The sequence below is a fragment of the Megachile rotundata genome, chromosome 1 (genome assembly GCF_050947335.1).
Source record: "Megachile rotundata isolate GNS110a chromosome 1, iyMegRotu1, whole genome shotgun sequence".
NCBI lineage: Eukaryota > Metazoa > Arthropoda > Insecta > Hymenoptera > Megachilidae > Megachile > Megachile rotundata.
Genome location: NC_134983.1, coordinates 3,828,558 through 3,855,046, shown reverse-complemented (window position 1 = coordinate 3,855,046; position 26,489 = coordinate 3,828,558). Strand labels below are relative to the sequence as shown.

General features: G+C 30.0%; 1 protein-coding gene and 1 long non-coding RNA gene across 2 annotated transcripts in view; one reads left to right on the top strand and one right to left on the bottom strand.

Moving 5' to 3' along the window:
• Positions 1-3,831: 3,831 nt before the first annotated feature.
• LOC100876876 (Dorsal switch protein 1) overlaps positions 3,832-26,489 on the top strand; it is a 38,731-nt gene continuing 16,073 nt past the window's right edge. Inside the window, exon 1 of the mRNA XM_012288157.2 lies at positions 3,832-5,788. Coding sequence (XP_012143547.1) covers positions 5,081-5,788 — 708 coding nt within the window. The 5' untranslated portion in view covers positions 3,832-5,080. The remainder of the gene's footprint in view (positions 5,789-26,489) is intronic.
• Positions 16,532-26,144, bottom strand: LOC143264270 (uncharacterized). The gene is made up of 2 exons (XR_013037874.1): positions 24,739-26,144; positions 16,532-17,011 (listed from the first exon to the last, which is right to left on the bottom strand). It is a non-coding gene; the product is annotated as an uncharacterized LOC143264270 (long non-coding RNA).

Sequence of the window (26,489 nt, the reverse complement as noted above, 5' to 3'; positions counted from 1 at the left end):
TGTTCAAAAGTCATTGGACACCTACTAGAATTTCATAAAGGCCTAAAAGAAACGTCATGAGTAATAAAATCAGTGACTAATAGAAAATTCCTTTAAACATTGGAAGGTGGACCATTTGCAATTATTTAAATTTAATTCTATGCTCTAGCTCCTAACTGTTTAAGAACAGGAAACTTCTGAAAAAAGTAACTTTCATTGTAGCACATTATTTCAAAAATTTTTAATTTCAAAAATTCTAGAATTTCAGGATTTTTTAATTTCAGACTTTCAAAGTCTCAAAATTCAAAATATTACAGTTTAGAAATTTTTAAATTGCAAAATTTCATAGTCTCAAAATTCAAAGCACGACTGACCTGGCTCCACTATTCCGGATTTAATCATTTTATCTTCAAACTATTTAACAATTACAAACAAAATATTTTTTCAGTTTTTATTCTGATCACATAAGGTACGATCACAAATTTTATAATGACTTCAAGACCAAATAATTACGTCCTTACAGTATTTGAATGCAGGGAATAGTTATCAAAAAAATAAAATTAGCAACTAATAGTAAATACTTCAACACTTTCATTCTCAGATTATGTACTACAACTACTAAATTTGGTACTTTAGCATTTTGGAAACTACATTTTTTCTCTACAATAATTTTCTTTTATATTTTTTGTAATCATTTTTCTGTAAACACTTAGAACGTTTAAATAATCAAACACATTTTCTTGAATTAATATTGAATATATAGCAGTATAAAAATATGTTAACTTCAAGCAAAAAGTGAAACTAACTAAAATAAACAACTTCTGTTTGATTGCTATATTTTTTGTAGCCATTTTCGAAATTATTTATTACGATGTTACTGAATTTACGAAAATGAGGTTTCCAATTTGTTTTGAGTTTTTAAGTGGAAAATTGAAAGAAAGTGTTCTATAGCTTTTGAGCGGAAGTGTATATCACATTCCTTTTCTCACGCCTACGTTAAAATTTCGTATTGCACGTTTCAAGAGCCTTTAGATATGCAATTAAAAATAAAAATATTATAGACGAAAAGTAAACAATTTATTTATTAGCTGTCTTGGCCATTGTGTCATAAACACAATGGAATATTCTCATCTCTATGAAATATTAAGTAAGCTTACTAAGTATTCAGATACAGACAATGAGGACAGCATTTATTTTTATCGGTCCATTAATTTCAATTTTACTTTTCATTGTATTTATAAATGAATATACTCGTATATCGTTTGTTAGTTATATAATAGAAAAAAACAACTAATTGTGTTTGTTTGAATTATGGATCAATACATTGATGGTAAATAATGTTGAATATTTGAGACGCTTAAATTTCGTTTATAATGGAATCGCACGGAATAGATCGGAAAATATGTCGAATATCTTCGTTATCTACAAATTGAAACTGACTCGTTCAATTTTATTATGAATAAACTTGTTGTTTAATTAGTTTGTGTCATTTGAAAAAAATATGATAACGATATTTCTTGTCACATGTAATATACATGCATGTATTTTTGAATTAAACGAATGGTTTAACACTGTAGCGAATAAGATTTGGACAAATTTCGAGACTTGTATTTCAAGTTACAAAACATTATACTTCTCATGTCGTCATTGATTGATATTATTTATTAATTTTTAAGTACAGCCTTCACACGCACGTATTTAAATTAAAATTGTAATGAAAATTCTGCAAATTGTACATGCTTACGTACGTGGGACATATACGCATCTATTTCCATAATTCTCAAGCAGGCAATTATACTTTTAAAAAGTAATTGTCAATCGTGTTATCATTTTGTAGGAATCAAATCTGTTACTAATAACGTAGTTACTAATTCTTTTTTAAAATTTCTACATACTTATTGCTCATATTTTCTTAAAAATTATTGTGTATATTTTTTCATAAATTTTAGAAAATCCAAGGTTCATTAATAGTTACGTAAACGAAAGGTTTTTATCTTAATATAAATCATTATTACTTTCTAATTTTTACATTTTGTGATAGGAATCGCGTGTTTTGAGAGAGATCGGTGGATTTCGTATAAAATCGGTTGGTTTCGTATAAAATCGGCTCGCTTCGCTCGAACAAACATCGCGGTACCAACACAAGCCGAGAATTTGAAGCCAGCACTCTCGTTGCCTGCTGTGCCTTTTCTCTTTCGTCGTGTTTCTTTTTCTTTCTCTCTTCCTCCTTCCTTTCGTCATCAGTACCTCTCTTTTTCTTGCTACTCCACCATTTCCCTTGTTCACCGTGCCCCTTCTTGCTTTCGTTCGTTCGTTCGTTACGTTGCCTAGCCCTGGGAATGCGCGGTCGCTGTACCTCTCTCTCCCGCGCACTTGCTTGCCCGCTCGCTCCCTCGGTTTCTCTCTCTATTTCCATCTCTGTTTCACTCGCTCACCCGTCTTATTGACCCGGACCCGGTTCTCTTCTCCTCTCTCTCTCTTTCTCTCCGTCCCTCTCTCTTTTTCTCTCCTCTCTCACTCTCTCTTTCTCCCTCTTTCTCTCTCGATTTGCCGGGTTACCTCCAACTCACCCGCCTCTTGATTGGGGGTTGAGTGGAAAGAAAGGAAGTCTGACGTACAAATCCTATGATATACATTTTCATTTTGTCTTACCGATGTATGATTAAAAAAAAAATTGGAATTCCGAAAGGTTATTTCTTATATGTTAGAAATTTCTCGTGCAGCTCGCTTGGGCCGTTTAACATGGCTACGCACGCTGATCGTTCCCACGATATGTTTCCATATTAGTAGATATAATCTTTGTTCTGATCATTAGAATTTTATATAGGGTATGCATTGGAAATCGCATTCCGTGTTTGATATTCAAATTTATTTTGCGTTCCGGTTTGTAAGGAAACAGTCATCATTTTCAAAATTATACTAACAAAGTGAAAGGATAATTTTATTCGTTTCCGTCGTAATAAAAACTAGTTATATTTTTCGGGGGAAATGACTCACTCTAACGTTATAACGTTCTTAGAATTTTTTGGAATTTTAAGAAATTGATGTCTTCTGGTATTAAACGTTACGTATACGTATGCCACGCTTTCAGCAGGAATGGTCGTAATCAAAACCTACGTGTACGCGTACTTCGATATTTTCGTTATACACAATTTGAAAAAATTTATAAATATTACTATATTTACAAAAAATTATAAATATACAAAAAATTGAATTATCCTATTACATAAATAGTAAGCTACGATATTTACATTCTTCGAAGTGTACGTGACTAAAGGAATGCTTAAGAATTATGCTATAATTTCATATAACTGAAAAAATTGGCGAAGAATCCTTTTACAATTTGCTTCTCGGTAAATTTCAAAGTTCTTCCGTATCGACTGACAAGTGGTACGGAGTGTGAGAGTTCTTCAGTCGGTAAAGCCGACTTGACACGTAGGAAAAAGGGTGCGCGAAAAGCAGGAAGTGCCAATGTGGAGCAAATTCCAGTGACCGTAGCAGTGTAACGAAACTAAGAAGGGTAAAAAAAGGCGCGAGAAGAAAGAGCGCACGGCGACAAGTCAGAGTCGGTTCGTCTTCCTCTCCCTTTCGCTCTCTTTCTCTGCCTAAAAGTTGACCTCGAGTTTCAAGGGTAGAGAAGGGTTTGCAGTCGTTTGCCCCTCTACCTTACCGGGGACTACGAGCCATGGCTCTCGAATTCTCTACGAACGGAAGAGAGAAAGCGACGTTGCCTCGACGCGAGTAGTGGTAGACTCCCGCCATCCCCACTACGAGTGAAGCGCGGTTCGATTGGTCGGCGTACTCGGGTTTTCCTTTGTGAGCGGGCGGGTGAAAGCGTGACTTGGCAACGCTGTACGAGTTCGCCGGCGTCCGCTGGAAGGAAGGCTAAGCTTACGCGAGTGGGAAAAGGACAGAGAAACGCAGAGAAAGAGACACACGGACAAGTAGCGAGTGAGACTTCGGGTCGAAGTGGAAGGGGATCGGATCGGAGAAAGAGAAAGAGAGAATATACAAGCGTCCAGCCAGCCCGTCCTCGCCAGGTTCGCCCTCTGTGTGTGCGGCATCGCGTGTAGAGTCGGTGGCGAGAGAAGCGATCCGCGCGTAAGCTTCTCCATGTGAAAAAGCTGTTACGCGTCCCACTACCACTGTGAAACGATCCACGTCGGTGTGCATATACACGCAAAAGTAGGCATTGCATCTCTACGCGAGCGTGGTGTCGCATAGAGTGCGTAATTAGCACTGTGTGTACGAGCAAGTAGAAGAAACGTCACAGTTCCCAACGGAAGAAAAGACCGATACATACATGTATCTTCGCACGAGGGGAAGCTACGCGACGCGTAAATGAACGAAGATACGTATTTATGCCTGATACTTTTATTGCTGCCTCCGAGAAGAAACGTTGTGTCTCTCGAATGAAAGGCTCCATGGGTAGTTAGGGGAGGGAAGAAAAGGGAGAGAGAGAGAGAGAGAGTGAGAGAGAGAGAGTGAGAAAGAGAACGGGGAGAGAGAGAGAGCGAGCCGAAGAGAGAGAGAAGAGAGACGGCAAAAGAAAAAGAGAGACGGAGAGACGCACAGTATCTGTCGATGGTGGGGAGACAGAGGGAAAAAGAAAGAGCTAGAAGGGGAGAGAGAGCGCCCTCCCCTACCCACCCGCCCGCCCTCCTCCTCTACCCGCCATACCTACTCACGAAGCTAACGAACGGTTGAACGTAGCGTCGAGTAGACCGCATCCCAAGTATAACGTACGTATTCACGAGGACCTTTTCTATATACATCGTGGAAAAAACGTGTACCAAGTCGGTCGTGCTACCAGGAGTACCTAGTAGTGATATCGTGCAGTGTGCCGGCTGGACAACAGAAACGTGGTGTGACAGTGAGAGGCACGGTAGCGCGTGCAGTGCGTGTCGCGATATATAACGACGGCCACGAACCAGGACCCGTATGAATGTGAGGGTACGTGAACGTGCGTGTGTGTGTATGCCCGTGTATACACCTTTCGGTGAGAGCGAGCGAGCGAGTGCGTTCGCGCGCGCGCAGCGTTCGGTGCGCGAGCGTGCGTGTCCTGCTGTATGAGGGAGACAGAGGAGCGTATGTGTGGTGCATGAGTGCGTGTCGTGTAATTTTTTCGTGCATCCTTCTCTTTTCCGTGTTGGCGGCACCGTGTGCTAAACGAGGCCGAAGTGACAGACAGACCGTCCGCGTGTACGATATGTCGGAACACCACCGCGTAGCCGGTGGCTGGGGCACAGCGAGCCCAGGAAGCCGCGAAGATGCCTCCGGTGGTACCGCCTGGTGGCCTTCCGGTTTAAACACCGTTTCGGCTGAACAGCAACAGCAGCAACAACAGCAGCAACAGCAACAGCAGCAGCAGCAGCAACAACAAAATCTACATCAACACCTGATGAATCAGCAGCAACAGCTATCGCAACAACAGCAAGCACAGCAACAGCATCATCAGGATATAGTTAGGAGTACCGCTGCCGCTACCCAGCAGCTTTTCTCCTACAAGATGGCCTCCAGCTTTCAGAACCCAGCCACCACGGGCACGCAGTCGAACCCAGTCTCGACGTCTACGCCAGTTGGCTCTTGCATGAGGGGAGGCTATGATTATAGATTAGGAACGGGGCCCGGAACAGGCGGAGGTGTACCTGGTACACCTTCCGCACCACCGCCTGGCGTACAGTGGTGGTACCCAGGTGGAGTTATGGACGCCGGACAGAACAACCTGCATCAGCAATTGCAGGGCCAACAGCAGCAGCACCTCTCGCCCATTACCACACAAACGTCCACGCCCCCCGTTATGTCCCCGGTATGTTGCGACCACGATCGACCCCCTTTATGCTTCTTTTTTTTCTCATTGCCTGCTTCTCAATTTTTAATCTTCAATTTTTTTACACCGTATATTTTTGCTTATCTCTAATTAAGCGGGATATTTTTCTACCGCATATGAGAGATAAATTCGTCACGGTATTTAATGTTTTCTATCAATCGATCTTGCATCGCTTTTTAACTGATAGATTTTATTATTCTAACATACGATATGCTACGGTTTCTTTTAAGGGTTGCATCTATATTGCATTTCGTTCTTTAAACATTCAGTTCTTTTTTTTTGTAGATGCGGTCTGAGAACAATTTATTGGTGATCTTATTAGTAACTGTTTGAAACGCAAACATTTTTCTAGCGTTTTGTTTATTCGATATATGCTTGATTATATACGTAGCTTGATAATCCTAGAAAATTTACGGGTTTCAAGGTTTTTCATTTTTTCTTTTCTCTGAAAAACATTGATTAATAAGTTTTGGCCAGCTGTACATGATCCGGTATTTTATTCTTTGAAATGAAAAAAAAAGTGTAGCCGTAATTACAATATTTATGATAACAGGTGACTGATGGTCAGTCTCTTAGGATTAGGAAGTGTCCACAAAGATATATTTAATACTCCAAGGTAATTCTTGAATTTCCATGATTTCATTTTGTTCGTTTGCAAAACTTTAAATGATCATCAACACTGTTGTTATACTTATAATTCAGTTGAAACGGTGTTTTGAATCATTGTATCCTTGCCTGTGTTGTCACCCTATTCAGCGTGACCTTATGCAGGGAAAGAATTCGCTTTATAGAAGAACTAGTGTTTGTATTCAGTTTGAAATCAAAATGTAGGTGATTAGGGATAGCAATGCGCATAATCATGTACCTTCTGTTTTTACAAATTTCTACTTTTAAGTTAATTGTCTATTCTAATTTACCACGATGACTTTCCATTTTTTCTAACAGAATATTTTTCCGTTATCGCGCGTTTAATGCATAATATGTTTTGAATTAATGGCGCTGGTTAGATATTAATCTATTCGCGTCCAGAAAATCTTAATAACCGATTTTATCGTGCTTGCTTTCGACCTACCGTCTGCGTTTCATCCTGACTCCGTCACTTGCCCCACCGACCGTTGTCCGCTATTGATTCCGGGTTTCGTGCGGCCTTCTTCGTACGTACGTTCGTACAGCGACTCTTGCCGCGCCGGTTCTCTTCTTTTTTTTCGATTATCCTAATCAACGTGTATTTAATCCTTCACCATTGGAAATAGAAATTCAAATAAATCATTATCATTTTTGGGATAAGATGATATTAAATTTGAAATATTTCGAACGAAAAGTCTTTCGAAAAATATTAATTTATCGATTTAGTCCCTTCGGTTTAAATCGGAATTTTGCAGTTTTTGGTATATTGTCTGACTCATAACAATTATGTCGTTTCGTAGTACACAATGATATTCAATTTAAAATATTTTGAACAAATACTTTTAAGCTCTCAAAATCTAGAAAATTAATATTATTCTTTCGCTTGATTTATGTCGCATTGACATTTGGATTTTAGCTTATAACAATATTCAGTCTGAAATACTTTGAACACAGAATTTGTTGACATTTTGAAAATGTGTAAATTTAGTGGCACATGTCTCTTTGGTTTAAACTGGAATTGTATAGTTTATTATTTGGTTTGTAGTTGATCTGGTTTTAGTATGAAATCAAATTTAGTTTAGTTTGAAACATTTTAATCGAAAAGTGTTAAATTTTGAGTTTTTAACGAATTGTTAGTTAGTGTTTCAGTACAAAATTTAACATGTCTTGAATTAATAATGGTTTGAAACTTTATAGAACCTTAAATTATTCGGTATCAGTTTCTTTGATTTAAATAGAAATTGTAAGTTTTTATTTATTATTTGAATTTTAATACTAGTTTTACTATTTAGTATGAAGTGATATTTACTTTCGAATTTTTTTAACTGAAAATGTTGAAGATCTTACAATTTCTTAACTTCCTCTCCGTTTGGTTTATATTAAGTCAGCATTTGGATTTTAAATATGATAAAATAATTAATTCCAAATATTTAAAACAATTTTAGAAAATTTAAATCTTTTGGAGTTACATCGGAGTTGTATAGCTTATTATTTGTTTCATAATTCGCGTCTTATTTCTTGAGCGACACAATTGTTCAATTTGAGATATTTCAAGCGAGAAATGTTAAAATTTTTGAAATCTCGGATATCTCTAAATTTATTGATAGGAACCAGCGGTTTCTATCGGTGTCGTGTGGTTCATAGTTTATTATTCGGCTTATAATAACCATTTTGTTTTCTAAAATAACTGGATAATCAATGTAAAGCTGTTGGAATAAAAATTGTCATCAATTTCTGGAAAATTTGGAAATTTTTTATACGAAATTATATTCAGCTTGGAAGATTCTGAACGGAAAATTTTAAATATTATAAAATGCTTGAAATTTTCAAAATATATTAATCCGCATTAAATACTTTTCACAGTTTAGGGCTAAACTGTTTATAATCGTTACTCTGTTTTTTAGTACGATACAATATTAAATTCGAAACATTTTGAATGAAACACGAAAATTTTTAGTAATACTACAAGTTTCTAAATTTTTTGTTATTCTTTTTTTAGTTCAAAATACTTCCACAAATTTCTTTAAAATTCTGCAAACTTTGAAATATATTTCGAAGTTTTCATAAATCATATTTTTAGTGACTCATAGTTGAAACGATAAAATATTAATCAATAATCATTATTGTGATATTTTTGAAGAATTGATTTCTAAATTTTAGCAGTCGCTGTTTTGAGGAAGTGTGGAAGTAAGAAAAGTTTTACGGGCATTAACATAAAGACTAGAAACTTTTTCAGTTGAAACGAAAAATAAAAAATTTCTTAAGTTTTTGAATCTGAAAATTCATTTTTCAGTTCGTCAGAGCGCTTCCATCTTAAGTCGTTTAGAAGCTGAAACATACTCGTTTTTCTTTTCCGTAAAAGGACAAAATTTCGGAACTTTTCCCATATCTAAATGTAAAAGAAGAATTCTATTTTTCAGAAATCGCGAAGAACTGAAAACTCGTTTCACTACGTTCTTTTATTACAGTTTTCCCCAATGTATCTCTTCTTTAGAATTGTTCAAAGTTTTAATACACTTATTTACACACGAATTACATTCAAAGTCATGGACAAATAAGAAGAAAAAAATATTAAATTTCTAATTTTTGCTGGATCTTTCTTACATTGGTAATTTAAACTTTGTAAATTAAACTTGCAAAGTTTGATGGCAAATGTTGTGATTGAATTTGCAAGTTTTCAGGATTTTACTTTTTCTTCTTTTTAATAGTTTTTATATTTCTTATCATGCAAGAGTTTTACTACATGAAAAATGATAATCTAACAATTTCATACACAATAGTTAAAAAACGAAATTGAGTTAGTTCCTATATACTTATTTCTTAAATTATTTTGTAAATTCGTGAACATTCTTTTTGGAATTTTACAAGACCCACTATATTATCAATTTGATAATATAATTACGGAATAAAATCTCACAGCTAATATATAAACGCATTTTTCTTTTTCAGAAAAATTTAATGAATATTTATTTCATTATTGTTTTAGTTATATACTACATTTCATATTTACTAATTAGAGCTTCTAACTTTTATATTAAATTAGCCTTAATATTATAAAACTATTATAATATATTAGCCTTGATAATATTGAAAAGAATTATATTTTTAAAACAATCTTTAAATACACACTAGTACAATTCATTTTTGAATATCATGAAGATTCAAATTTCCAGATTCTGATATTTGAATATTAAAACAATTTCGATTTGGTACTGGAATGTTGAAATATTCAATTTTTATAGTTATTCAAACAGCAGTAAAATGCGGAGTTGTTACCCAAATATTTCGGTATTCAAATCGTTGAAATGATATTAGGATTTTAGTACTAATAAAATTCGACTTCGAATAATTGAATACAATAAAATTCGAAATTGAAATTAGAATATTTAAATATTGACATATTCAAATCATTTTAACAGCAGTAATGTTCAAATTAAAATATTCGAAAATTTGAATATTTGTGTATTTATACTGAAATAGCAATAGATTTCGAATTGTCACATTCGAATATGTGAACTATTGGAACATCAGTAGAATGCATATTTGAAATCCCAATATTCCAGAATTCAAATAATTCGCATATCAGCAGGCTAATTTGATATTCCAACACAAACATTTAAGTATTTAAATTATTTGAATACATAAATAAAAGTAGAATTTATATTTGAATATATGAATACCAAGTAGAATTTGTATTTGAATTTTTAAATATCAGTAAAATTTGTATTTCAAATTCGAATATTCAGAGTATCGGAATATTCGCGTATGTAAATTATGCGAATATTTTAATATTCTATTATTTGAATTGTTAGTATATCAACAGAAATTGATATTTGGAAGTTAAATACTATCATTCAAATTATTTGAATACATTCACACTCAAATTTTCAGATACCAATAAAATTTGGACCTGGAATTCTAATGAATAAATATTCCCGAATTCAAATTATTCGAATATCAGTTAACTTCGAGTTTGAAATTTTAATATATGAATATTCAAATATTTTAATTATTTGAACTTCAATAGAATTCAAACTTGAAATCCGAATAATTCACGTATATATAATTAAAATATCAGTAGATTTCGAATTTGGAACTGAAATATTTTAATATTCTTACATTTGAGGTATTCGTTTATAAGTAGACATTGAGACATGTAAGTGAAGTTTCTCCGTATTAAAATTATTTTCATGCAAAATTGATAGATTCAGATATTCGAATGCCAACTAAATTCACATTTAAACTAAAATTATTTGTGTACGAATGGTTGAATATTCGTGTATTCAAATTATTCGTTTATTCTATAAAATTCAGATAAGAAATTCGAATATTCCATTAATTAAGTTAGTAGAGTATTAATAAAGTTCAGATTAACAGAATTTGCTATTGAATATTTAAATATTAATAGAATTCAGACTTGAAATTAATGTACTTCATTAATTAAATTACTGAAATAATAATAAAGTTTATATGAGACTACACGATAACCAATAGAATTTTTCATCGAATGTTTGAATGCCAGTAGAAACCGGATTTGAAAGACAAATGTTGGAGGATCATAATTATTCCAGTAAATAACTGGTATTTAAATATTTGAATACCAGTAAAATTCAAATATTCAGACGTGAACAAAGAGTCTATTTTACATAGATATTTTTTTAGATATATTAACCATGCTTGTTAATTCAGTACATTGTATCTTTTACAAGTTAAACTTTGAGAGAAACTGTACTTTTCTTTTGGTTCGAATCGGACACGAGTTTGATAATTATCTGATATTCTGTTTTATTTTATACAGTTTTCATTTCTTTTTCGTTCAGACATTACCTTAATTAGTGGGGAGCCATGCGTGTTTAACGATACAATTCAAAGTTATGTATCTTTTATCCTGTATCTTTTAACGGCAAGATTAATTGTCAGTTTATGAATTATTTAGAAGATGACGATAGAAAATACGCTGACCCTCGGGTATACAGTTCCTTCTAATTGGTCTCAGCTTCAAATCGAAATATTTTTATTTTATTTATGCGCGAACTCGAATATCGATTAAACATATCTAAACATTCTCATGGTAAAAAGTCGAACATGTAACAAATTGTAATTTGAATACCACTGAATGCATGCATTATATAATACAAATGGACTGCTTGCAAATTAAAATAATTTTTTACTGCTAGATTAAACCAAAAACTCAACAAAGTTTTATATGTATGTGATACAACAGAAGAAAAAAGTTAATTTAAATTTCTATAACATCAATATTTTATTGACAATACAGAATTTCAATTAACGGTTTGCTGGAAACAAATATAAAGGATTAAATAAAAATAACAAATAAATTTTGTAAAGAAATTACAACGTTACCGAAATACAATTTAACAGTAATTTATTAAATTATTTCACAGTAATAATTTTCTGAAATTCAATATAATTTTAAATTTTTCAATCGGTTGGTCGAAATTTATTTCAAATTAATTATCTTGGGCTAGACAATTTTTACTATTTCAAAAATACTACATTTTTGAATCTGTATTTGTAACTAAGAGGTTGGCAAATTTTAATCACCAATTTGCATAAAACTTTACTTATATAGATTTATACAGTGATTCGAAGTAAGAATTATAATTTGTCGCTTTATGTACCTTTATTACCTGGGGCAGTTCTTCAGAATATTCTACAAAAAAAGTATTAGAGTACAATATAAAAAAAAACAATTCTTGAAAGTTTTCAAAATTGAATAAAATGTCTCATTTTTAAATTAAGATATCTCTTGAACCATTATTATTTTAATGTTTTTTAATGCAGAATGTTCTAAAAAATCTGTACTTAAAAAAATATAGTTCTGTCCAAAAAAATATTCATGATCTTCAAATCTTCTAAAAATAATAATCTTGAGAAGAAGAAACTGCTTTTTAAATGTAATTAAATCCTGCAAAACGTTTTCATATAACAATAAACAGGCTACATAGATATTTAGGTAGCCTCATTTATCTTAGACATTGTATACTGATGTCTGCAAAGTATAAATAAATCATTTATAAATAAATGTAATCTATGAGATCCACGGTACATAGATTACATGATTTATATTTACTCCGTAGACTTCAACATATTATTAATGCTCGAACATTTGCAATTTAATCATTACATTATTTGAGATACTTTTTAGTTCTTATATCTAATAGCGGAGTTATGTATTATTCAAATAATTTTAGAATATAAATTTGAAGCCAAAGGAAGACATTGTAGGATAACGTATAATTTTTAATGATAGTTTCAAATAAAATGCAACGACTCCAGAAATAGCGAGAAATTTTTAATCCAAATCCGAATACAAATTTATTCGAATTAAAGATTAGTCGGTACTTTTGAAATAACTTTATTCGAAATCGTTTTAAATTTTCGAATAAATTTTTGTTCTAGAAAAGATATTCTTTATTTTTGAATATCTTCGTTTTATATTAAATTCGTATTTGACGACTATTTATAATATTCAATAATATTTAAGAGTTACATGCAATAAAATGTCTATTTTACTACAAGATACATGTTTTCACACAGTTAATAGACAATTGGGTACAAATATATTGTTTAGTTATTGTTTTCCTAGATTTGTAAACCTGGGAAATTTTATTTAAGTCCTTGAGTGGGTGGTAGCTTGTAAATAACAAAAAAGTTTGTTTCCTAACAAACTGAAATGTTAGGTGTGAACACTTGATAATTTTAAAAATATGTATTTCGTAGATGCGCTATAATTATGTAGTATAATTGTTCAATTTACTTAAGTTTTATTGACAAAATCGACTCTTAATAGACAATTTCAAAATACTGAAAAAGAATATTGTATCTTGTGGTTGAGTTTAAAAGAAAATTTCAATAATGTATTAATAGATTGATAGTATCGCGTATTTGTACCTTCGTTACATAGATTTTTACTTTCACTACTGCTTTTTTAATTGACACAGTATAATATACATCTCTGTGCAAGATAAGTTTCATTCGGCAAAAGAATATTTAAGGAGAACATTTCAATTTTAGGGATTAAATATGTAAATTATGAGATTTTCAAATTTATAAAGTTTTGAATTCCAAAATTTTTAATTTTCTTATTTCGAAAGTTCTAGATTTCTAAATTTGGATAATTCCAAATTATCAAATTTTTAAATTCCAAAATTTCAAAATTTTTAAATTTCGATATTTCGAAGTTATCAAATTCCTAAATTCCGATATTTCCAAATTATGGAATACATAAATATCCAAGTCTCCAAATTATTAAATTTTCTAAAACTTTATATTTCTAAATTTTCATAAATTTAAAAAATCATTACTTTTAAATCTTAAATTTCTGTAATGAATATTAATATTTATTCGACCTAGTTTACAGTGTTTTTCCGAATTCTGTTTTCGAAGAGAACAAATTTGCTATTCAGTACACGAATTATACTTTGAAAGGCGATAATTTCGCGGTGTGCACAACCAGAATTTATGAAATATAAACATGTCGATAGTCTGCAATCAGTTTAGATACGGAAAGAAACGTAAAATTGAAAGAGCCCTACTTAGTTGCTAATACACACGCGGCCGTCAGAGTTAACACATTGAATGCCACGAGGGCTACCGATGGCCATCACCATAAATTTAATATAATTGAATAATTGAAGGAAAAAAATGTTATCTTGCAATAATATCATTTTATTTATTCGAGATATAAAGTGGAAAGTTTAAATTAAATAATGAAACAGTCACGTTGTGAATAATTGTAATTATAGCCATTTAACGTTTCATCGGTAATATTTTTTCATATTTAAACTTAAATTCATATAAACAAGCAAGAATTTTAATAATAGCAATATTAAATAAGATACATATTCGTTTTAATAATATCAATTTATTTTTTATACCACGGTTTGCTTTTAGGTTATTATGGTTGGCAATACAAGTCAGCATATTTCAAAGACGAAAATTCGTTTTCAAATAACTTTAGTTGTTGAGAAAAATAATTACCACTGTTTGTCAAGTATATTGCCGCAAAAGATTGTAAAACTTAAAAAGATACTCCGAGGGGTCAACGGGGCAGTTGGGCTAAGATTTAAGTTTTTTAAATATTTTATTTTACAAGTTTTCAAAGTTGCAAGTTTATAAATTTATAAATGGATAGATTTACAACTTCTTAAAGTTAAAAATTCTTATATTTGAAAAGTAAAACTTAAATTTGCAAATTGTCTTCAAGCATTGCATGAAAATGTGTACGCCATTTGATCAAAATTTGTCGTTGTAGAAGTCGAACAGTTAGGACCATTATCTTGTTACAAAATAAATTCATAAAAATTTTGTTGTTCCCTGGGGTGGTTGAGCCCTCCAACTTATTAATTCCTAGAGGAAATAAATTATCCTCCAGATAGTACTATCTATTATAAACAAAGATATATGTAAATAGGTACTTAATTCTCTGATTCATAGCGACTGCAGACAGGTCGTTCATGTAAATTAATTTTTTTTAATCGTTAATTACTAAACTTCTTTATTATAATGTCCTCATATGCGAACTTTTATTCTTGCAATATATGTCTTGAGAAGTATAAATTAGCACTTATTTATGTAATGTCGCTTACATTAGGCAATGTTGTCGCTGGGCGACAAATGCTGAAATAAAATCTTCGAGTGCATAAGGTAATAACCATAAGTACTGTCGGAGAACAGCACTTACAAGTCCAAAAAACATACTTCAATATACTTGAAAGTATCTTCAATTTTACATCAGTAATACCGCTGATTTATACTGTTGTAATACTGTTCATTTATAGCGCTGTTTCTAATTAAAGATGGTTAGGCTAATCTAGATGAACACTCATGCCTACATAACTAATTATGGTTCAACCTTTTTTTATATGCATTGAGAAATAAAATACGAATAAGCAGCGAATTTATACATGGCGTGTTTCAATTCACATCACTTTTTATTCAGGAAATATTAAAAATAATGGGGTGGTGTAAAAAATGGTTGATTTATATTAGTGATGTGAGATGTAATTCCGTTGAAATTATTCGATTGACAAAAAATTTAGCGTGATATTTACAGAATTATTTAACCGGTTAAGTTGAATAAACCGGTTTAATAATTTATTGGTTTGTACTTTCCAATTTTTTTCGTAGAAAATAAGTTAAGGAGGAGATTTATATAGATCGCAGAAATAAGGGTAATTCTTACAAATTTATTATAAGGGCGTTTTTAAATAAACCATTATGAAACTAGCAATGTTTTATATTTGTATTTAATAATTAAACTAAGTAACTTTAGTTTAAGATTGCCAAAAAAATTCGATTCAATTAACCAAACTATTAGTTACAAATGTCCTGCAAATTTTACAACTTCACAAACACAGATATACAATAAATCAGTATGCGCGATATAGTTAGTCATAAAAGAATCTGTCTCTTAGATCACAAATTTATTATAAAAGACTCTATATGCAGATCTATTACATCAATCTTAATAAATCTACATATGAAAAGGTTCATTTAAATAACTTTATTTTGCATGAATAGGTAGGAAACTAACTCAAAAATCGTGTTGTTATTTTGCAGACTCTAAAGTTTCTTAAAACTTCTGTATTCTTTTGTTACCTTAAGTTCATCGACGATATTTCATAAATACTTTACTTTTTTGTTTCACGTAAATTTGGAGAAACTGCAACACTCATTAATTTATACTTTCATCTGCGAGGCTCTAGCAAACTTTTCTCTACAACATCTGCAGCTGGCATGTTTAATAAAAGAAATTTATTTTGCAACTTTTAACATTAAATATAAAATACTGAAAGTTTCATAACGACTTTTTTAATAGTTTCTTTGCAATAAATTTGCAAATGTCACCTTTATTTTCAGCATTTTGTATGTAATTCTTCTTTAACCCTGCTGCTGCAGTCTTTCGGGTCTTTTTTATCGACCCATTATTTTGCACCTTCAAAAGTTCCTGCTGTCACGAAGAAAGTATTACGAAATTATTATTAATAAATTCGTTTCTGTTTCTTTGAAATTATATCGACTGTTTATTATCTGCATTTTTGTGATTTCTATTTTAACAAGTTTACTGCATTTTTAGTTAGTTTATCCTAATGATTAATCTTATTGTTTTTTTTTTTGTTTGTAATTTTATAATTTTCATATATACAATGAATTATTTCTTCTTTGTTAAATACTACTCGTCGATAAAAGTACAAGTTCACTCATAGAAAAAGACATTCATTTAGCGACTAATAATATTGAAAGTTATGTATATAGTTAGTTGCCTCCATTAAGATAAATTCATTGGAGATTTCAGATTTTAATGTTTTTAATGGAGTTTCCAATTAAATTTTTATCAATTTCTCTCCTCGCTCTGACAGTATTGATTTTTAGTTATTGAACTACCAAAATACTTTTTCTTCTCTTTATAAGATTTGTTCAACAGTGTTCCTTATCTATTTTCGGCGATATTTATGACCCGAGAATGTGTCGGCCATCTTGAAATTTGAATTTTATGATCCTTGAGCCATGTTGTGTGCTTGTACTGGGGTGAATAGGAGTATTATCCTGCTGAAATATGAATAATATTTTATCATTCTCCAAAGATAAGAATGAAATTGTGGTTACAAAACTTCTGTATAGTGGAAGCAAAATTTATAGGTTGGAAACAAGTGTAATAGTTAAAAGGATAGTTATTTGCAAGCAATCCTAACAAACCGAAAGTTTTTTAGGCAAAGTTTCAGACAAGTTTTCGCTGGCAAAAAAATGTAATGAAATATTTTAATCTAATTTTGCCCTAAATGTCGTATAAGAATATTAAGAAGAAAATCTTCAAAGATGAAAAAACATTATCCTGAAAATCGATATAATTGTTTCAGTTTTACGTACAGATTTAAAAAAGTAATACTTTGTTATAAAGTGATAAGTTTTTGAAGATTAAGTGTCGAAAATCAAGTACTAAAAATTTTTTTAACGTTGTGAAGAAATTATTTCTCAAATCGATAATTCAATATTTGAAAAAATATTTTTTTTTTTTTATTAAGAGTTCTCATTAAAATACTACATAATCGTTTATCTTCCCGAATGCCTCTTGCTTCATTAATTACTGTTATTACAATATTCAATATTTATGTACGATACTTGACGTGAAATGTTCGAATATGCATATTCTTTTACCAACAGTTATGTTGTCTATGAAATTTGTAATTTGTTAAAAGAAAAGTTCTGTCAAACAGCATTTTTTAACAGCCTTTCTGGCTTTCTTTTTCAATTTTGTTATATCTCGAACTTTTTTCTTCAACTCATTAAGTTAAGGCGATTACCTTTCAACTTATAGTTCGTGGAACCCAACGTGTAGTAGTATGTATTTTACATATCGGTTTCTTCAACTCACCGATTCCATTATGGTAATTAGAATAAACAAAAAACATAAATATATTTCCATAAAAATACGGCAAAGTTTTATATTAACGTAACTTCTGGTATTAATGGACTAATGTCCATAGTAGTAACTATTAAATTTTTAGATTGTGAAACTTTGAATCTTCAGTAATTTGGAAACTTCGAATGTGCGAATTAAAATATTTAAAAACATGCAATTACCAAATTTTCCAATCTTGAAGTTCCTAAATTTTTACATTTGATAATTTAAGTAACTTTTTCGACTGTTAGGTTTTCCAATTTAGAAAATTCAAATTTATCGTTTCATATATTTAGAAACTTCAAAATTTGAAAACTTACGAATGTAGAAATTTAGGAACATCGGAATATTGATTTTATATTTTCAAATTTAAAACTTTGTAAGTTTAGAAATGTGGAAATTGTGAATTTTTCAATTATCAATTGCTGAAATTTAGAAATTTAGGAAACTAGGACTTTAGAAACGTAGGAACCTGGAAATTTAAAAGTTTAGAAATTTAGGCATCTAGGAATCTTGGAATCTCGGAATTCAGAAATTTGCGCAACTGGGAATCTAGGAATCTAGGAGTCTTGGAATTCAGAAATTTAGTCATCTAGGAATGTAGAAACCTAGGAATCTCGGAATTTAGAAATTCAGGAATTTAGAAATTTAGGAATCTAGGAATTTCGAAACCTAGGAATCTGGGAATTTAGGAACTTAGAAATTTAGAAATTGTTAGAATTTACAAATTTGGAAAAGCAATAAAAATTTTCAAATTTGAAAACAATAGTTTCTAAAAAAAAAATATGTAAAAACGCAAAGTTTGAAAGTTTGTAAATTTACAAATGTATTATAAATCTCAAGTTTTTCACTTTAGGAATTTTCAGATTATTAAATTAAAAAATTGAGTACTCATCATTGTCCGTGATCACTTAACACGAAAACGCCTGTTGTTACTTTCGTCAGTATACCGTGATTGTTTACTAAAAAAGCAGCAGTTTAACTCGTATATTCGAACGTTATTGTTTCTGCTCAAATTGTTGTCTGGAAGTTGTAGTACATAAAAATCGGTTTGGAAGATATTTCCGGGAAATTCCAGGTTCTTCGATATTCCAATAAAGGGCATTCAATATCGCGAAGCATTGAAAACGTATTTAGAGCAATATTAAAAGCGGAATCTTGAATGAAAGTTAAGATTAAAGTCTGCATCTATCAGAAGGAGAGAAAGTCAGAAAGTAGTCCGAAAATTTCAGATTACAGTGATAAAGATAAATGGGAGAACCAGTTTCTTTTTTTCGCGTATAATTAACATTCTATGGTGATCTATATACAAAGTAAGCTTATAATACTAACGTTGTAAAAACATGTAGTTTCGTGCGTTTTATACTGAAATAGTTAACAATCTTTTAGCGATTCAAGATTTTCGAAAGTACGATGGAAGTAGGGAAAAAAACGAGTATAGTTTCCAAATTTTCGCTTAGTATAAAATGACTTGAATTTTAAACTTCCTATAATAATATTTGAGAACAACATTAATTGTATAATGTGACATTATTTCAAACGAAGTTCTTTTGATATTAATTCGATCGTTGACTTGAACATATTAAATTCGTTATAACGCAATAAAAAATTACCGCTGTTAATGCATTCCATTATCGAGGTAACAGTTCGTGCATCGATTTAATTAATAAAACTGTTTGGGTTAAAGGATTCTGGAAATGGCAATTATTTATACGGTAATATGCTTCAACATGAATTTAAAGCGGTAATAAATTTTAACTTAAACTTTCCGAACTATCCTAAAATGATTTATAAAATCATTACGTAACGTATATTTATCGGGAAATGGAACCTTAATATTCAACTAACTCTCAGAACTTTCGTAAATGTGTGACTATTACATTCGCTAAAAATATTAAACACTGTCGTGTAGTTTGCACTTTGAGTTTATGTTCATTATCGATCATCTGTATGAATTTCAGGTGAAATATTAAAGTGGAATAATTTATGATTAAATTCATAATTTTATTATTACAGAACGGAATATTTTCAAGTTAAATATTCTGTATGTACAGTGTATAATGGCTACTTTTGCCAAATGAGGAAATTCTCAAGTTAACACTAAAGCTACCTACGTATAATGTACACTTAAGTTTAAATTAAAAATATAGTGAACAAATAAATAAGTAAACGATAAAACATAAATTAATATAAACATTAATTCTTTACCTCGATAAAGCAATATAGATTTCAGGAATATTATTTCAAAAAAGTTTGTAGCTAAAAGTAAGAAACTTATAAAACGGTCATTTGATAGGTTTAATAGTTTTAGTGTTAACAAATGTTAATAAAATTTTTATACCAAGATTTTCACTTGGACATCAACTTTTTAAAACACACTTTTTAAAAAATTCGACAAGAAACGATTTCGTAAAATTTATTGCTTTACGCATATAGCCTTGGTATGAAGATTTTCTCGAGAACCTTCATGGTCCATAGTGTAAAATTTCAGACTTGTAACCGGAGAATGGCCGGTTCGTGACTCGTTTATGCCATTTTTTTGTTCGTTTAAAGCTTACATGTGTTACATACAAATTTTGTTTAATTTCAACTATCGCTATTGCCAAATTGAGAACGTGAGAATTTCAAAAAATATTTCTATATTTTCAAATATCTACATTTTTAAGTTTCAAAATTATTAGCGTTCACATTTAAAAATTTAAAAATTTTGAATGCCTAAACTTGAAAATTTTTAGATTTAAAAATTTAGTATTTCAACATTTTATTTCTAAATTAGTAAATTACTAGTTTTAAATTTCAAAATTTCTAGACTTGAAAATTTTGTATTTCTACATTTTATTTCCAATTTAGTAAATGAGGAAATCCCTAAAATTCTAAATTTTTAATCACAAATTTCCTAAATCTCTGCATTTTTAAATTTAAAGTCTAAATCTAAATTAGACTTTATGAATTAAAAATATTGAAAATGTTTCTATTTCGAAGTTTCGAAATTTCTGAAAGCTGAAATGTGTATTTAATAATATATATGCTCTTTTAATCAGAATCGGATCTTTTTTTTGTTACAAGTGACGGTAAAAAAATATTAGCTGTTATTAAAATGTTATATTCCTGATCGCTATGTATCAAATGTTCATGTTCAAATCTATTTATTCTCGTTTAAACTCCAAATCTAATCTAACATAACCTAACTCGAATATATAATTCATTACTAGGATTTATTTATTTTTGTTGAAATATCAAATTTAATCTAATCTAACCCAATATAATGAAATCATTCAAATAATTAGAGTAATCGAATACTGTGAAGAATTAGATTTGAATGAAAAAATTGTATATTAGATTAAGTTGTGTTAAACTTGTAGTTCAAATGAGAATGAATGTATTTAAATGACAGAATTGTACGTTGATAATATTATCAATACGTTAGATTAGAGATAACATCTGCATATTGTTTTTATCGTAAACATAGCAGCATTTCTACTTTAGCCTATCCTAAAAAAAGTAATTTTTATTTGTCCCCATCCACAAATAAACTAACTTCAAAGTTAAATACGGAAGACTAAATTATTCTATCTTTTATGCATGCAAAAATAAGAGTAGAAATCGTTTTGCAATGTGAAATTTACAGTAAGATAATTTGGCTACGCCCATGCTTACAATTTAGCCGGTGGAAATACATCGAATGTTTAATACCTTATAGTCTTTTCTCGTGTCATCAAAGTATCTTAACATTCAAACTTCAGACTATAGATAGGAAATAATACAGAAATAAAATACTCGAGAATGAATTGTTTATTTGACATCAGTTAATTATCTTGAATTAAATAACGTTTGATATCGTGCAATCGTGAAATGAAATTGTTCTAGATACAAAAGCTGATTCATAATAGAATAAATAGAAATTGCATTGACGTGTATATCTCTAAATATAAATAAATAATATCGTTAATTAATTAATAGACTATTTAACAAGTCTGCTTGGAAATTGTTTCCACAACAAAAATTTGCACATATTTTTAACATTAAAATTTTCAGTGATTTACAGTTATTGAACACGCGTAAGGGAGAGTGGGAAATGGATTGTAGAACGAAAATTAACCGTGTGCTATAATTATTATTCTGGATTCTTGAATATTTTATGATCTAGAATGGAAATTGAACGGTTAACGAGAAAGATTGAATTTAAATTAAATTCCGTGAAATTGGAATTCGTGTAAAATTTAGTTCTGTTAAATTGGAATCCCTTTTTGAAGTTTAAAGAAGGATTCTATATTTATATGGTTTCATTTGTATTTATAGAAAGACATTTTACGTATGTAAATTCTGTTATCATTAAAACTGAACAATTCAAATGTTGTCAATACATAAACGAACGTTTTCAAATTGTGGAGTGCAGTGATTTTAGAACTTGAGCTCGAATTAATTTGCGAAAGATTATGCACGATTAAATTCTGCATTTGCGAGTAGATTTATTATCACTACGCAACTGCTGTGTTACGTAAATATTTAAACAGAATATTTTTGTTCCTCTTATGTTTGTTCTTTCTACGTACTTAACGAGAGATAAAATGAAACAAGCCTGTGTCGGAATTTTTGCATTTCTTATTGTTTAAGTTTCTTGTTATACAGATAATCGCAATAGTTTTCTTGTCATTTTGTATGTGAAGTACAGAAAGCAAACTTATAAACAATAACAATTATCGTACACATTCTAAACGTTACAAAATATTATAATTGAAAAATTTGTTTCTCTAATAATATTTTTTTTTTAATGATTTCAACAGCATTTGACTATCTCTTTGTAATGCAATAAAGAACACTGTGTCTGTATTTTAAATTTATTGAGATACTATAATTTGAGATTAAAATATGAAAATGATTTTATAATAATATTTGCAAAAATACGAACATTCGATCTTGCTGATAATATTAATATATTTTAGTTTATTATCAGTATTAGTATTAAGGTAACTAACACTGTTAGAACTAATTAATAGTAATAATAATAATGGAAGATCTGAATCAGTCGAAAGCCAAGTTCATATAATAGTATTTTAACTAACCTTTTAACTAAACTAACTTAAACTATTAATCTTGAGTTAAAAAAGTTTCATACATTATAAAATGTTTATAGCTTAAGAAATTTGATGAACCACTTCCGGTCATCTTTTGTGATCTCCCTAATGAGTATTTTTCAAACTCTCGAAATTTATAAATTTAGAAATTCAAACATTCAAAAACTTAAATTGAAAACTTTAGATAACTCAAAATTTAAAAAATTCAGAATTGCGTACCGTAGTTTCAGGGTTCTAAAATTTCATAATTCCAATATTCCAAACTTTTAATACCAGAATTTTAAGTTTCTCAAGTTATAATATTTTGAAGTTCCGAAATTTCAGAATGCTGAAGTTCTATTATTTCATAATAATTTTGAACGTGATACTTTTATATACGTACAGACTAGCGTATATATTTCCAGTTTTATTTCTAAAAATAAACACGAAAAACAATGCTACTTGTACATTAAAAATGAATATAAAATACAGTGATAATAATTTAGTATATTTTCATTATCATAGTGATAATAGTTTAGTGTGTCAGTCAACTGCGGATACTTTTTGTCGTTTTTTTAAATAAGTTTTAATTTAATATTAACTAATTTTGATGTAATCTTATTACTGAATTGATATTCTATTTTAAAAGATTTTGTTTGTGTTTAGTTATTTTTAGTGGTACATAAACCACAGCCGCTATTTGATATTAACAAAAATTAGCTTGTTGTTTATATACCATACCCGCATCTGGCTACAATTTTAGTATATGGCTTATAAACCACACGCGCAGTTAAAGGGTTAAGGATTAGAACGAATATTGTAGTATCTGAATATTTACTATAGTGTATTATCAACTGATTGATGAATTAAGCTTTTGTTTCATTTCTTGATTCTATTCATTATTCGTATTTTTGAGAAAGTTAGATGAATGATTTCTATGTCATAGTTAACATGCATAAATTTTCTGAACCTAAACAGAATTAACCTTTATTAAAAAGAAAATAAATGAATTTTATAATATTAATGAAATGAAATTACGTTTCACAAAGTCATAATGAAATTATAATTTTAATATAAACTAACGTGTTGACTGTCGCAATGAAAGTCGATATTTATTGTAAAATATATTTTAACTTCTTTTTATACAAAAATGTATTAGGGTATTATAATTTCATAATTCGTAAAATATTTCAAATTCAGAGTTCAGATATTTTACAGAAACGAAAAAAAGTGCAAATTTATTTTCCTTCAATATAAGACTGTATATTTATTTTTATATACATTGGAAAAACTTTATTAAAGAAATGAACATTTGGCGAAATGTTTCAAATTTTTTTATGAAATGTTGAGATTTTTAATTTTTAATTTTTTGCGATCTGTCAAGTGTTTTGATACCCTAATTCTTTTTTATATAAAATTGTGCATAAAATTAATTCTTATAAAATATAAAATAAGCAGATTCATTTTTCTACGACTAGGGTCTTTTTTGACTCATTATTCTTTTATTCGTTTAACAATTATTGCTGTTCTCTTTAAGATATAAATAAATACGTGTTTCTATTTATTTGAAATTATATTAACAATTCTTTATCGGAGATCGTATAACATACCAGTATTAAAAATTATACATAGACTGCTATAGATGGAACCCAAGCTAGATAAGTGTACTTAGTAGGGCAGGGGTCGGCAACCTTTTTCGGATGGCGGGCCATTTTCAAAATAAAATTTTTTATGCGGGCCGCACATTCAAATGTAACTTAAATAGTGCTTTTATATCATATATTAGTATAAATAGATTAAAAATAACATGTATTTCTCATTACCTATTGTAGTGAAACGTCATACAGTTGTCAATATGAACGTGTTCATGTGCAAAATGCACATATGAACATACAGTAGCAAACTGGCGAAATGAAAGAATGCTATACTTGCTAAGCGAACCGTCGTATTCGCTGGGGAGTGGGGACTAAATTTGCGCAGTAAAATAGGTTTCCCAATATGCTTCTGTTAGTGCGCATTTTTGTCACCGGCTACATTTCGGCACGCTCACGCTCTAAGTTTGTTGATTTTTCCTAAAATTATATTGGTGCTTTGGCGGGCCGCGCAAAAAGTTGCAAAGGACCGCAGGTTGCCAACCTCTGTAGTAGGGCATTCTAAATGCAAAAAGATTATATGTAGTACAGACTTGGACCCATTACATTTTGACTTATCAGTAAGCTCCACAATTCCATAGTGCAAATAATGGTGTAATCTCTGAAGTGAAATAATACCGATCGTTAAAACATCGAGCAAATTTACATTTACAATAAAAAGACTATCATAATAAAAACATTTTCTAAGGTATACAAGTGAAAAATAATAAGAATACTCAGACGACAAGAATTTATTAGACTGAGTTCAGTTATGAAAAAAAAAATATACTGATCGGATTGAGTAACCTCCTCCTTTTTCGAAGTCGGTTAAAAAATATAGAACCTGCTTTTTGAAATAAATCGAGTAGCAGTGAACTAATTGTAAGATCTGTAGTAAGAATGATCTACCAAACATATTGATAAAGTTATTTGGTTTCCTTCTGAGGCAGTCTGTACAAGGTCTTTGGAAACATACCAGAATATGGTAGAAGTGCAAACTGTAGCAGGTTAAAAAAACAAAGATCATCTTGCGACTGCAAAACTGTAGCAAACTTTCTTCAACTGCGGTATCTACGACCGACATTTTTAGTAAAAGAAATATTTTTTTTTACTTCTAACACACGATATAAAATACGCAGAGTTTCACAATGATTTTTTAGTAATTTCTTTGTGATAAATTCGTAAAAATATTGTATCAAATTTCTCCCTTAAATAAACAAAACCCAACTGCGTCAGCAGGGTTAAAAATGTTCAAATACAATGAAACTTGTAATTATAATATTTTCACATTATACATACGTTTGTTCATTATAAAATTCCAGTATCCTCGTTAGTTTATAAATATCTCCTACGTGATTTAGTTAACTGTTTATATCTCAATTAGTTGGAGGGATTAATAATGTTTCGTCGATAATTTACGATTGCATGATTTGAAGGAAAAACTTTGAGGCGCCTCGTAATTTTCAGAAATATTCGAAATTTATTCGAAACGTTAAATTATTGAACGGTTTTTAAATTTAATTATCGTCTTTTGTGTAATCTAAATCACTTTAACTTTTAATTAAGTAAAGAAGTATATTTTCTTATTTAATATTGAAGTGAACGTATCCAATTACAAATGTAATATATTTAGGAGTAACTTTCCGTTGCATAGTTTTTGTAGTTCTAAAAACAATATATATTCTACAGATTTAAAAAAAAATACACATGCCATTTATCGGTTATGAAAAAATATACATTTCATTTTTCACAAATGATAGTAACAAAAAAATAACGATGTAAACAAAACTTTTCTGTTTACATGTGTGTAAAATTTGGAGCGTTGTTTGAAATAAAACAACAAATTGTATATTTTATTTTTTACAAATAATAGTAATAAGATGATAACAAAATAAGAAGTTAGAGAAGACATCATCTATTTTTATGAGAATCATAAATGACTA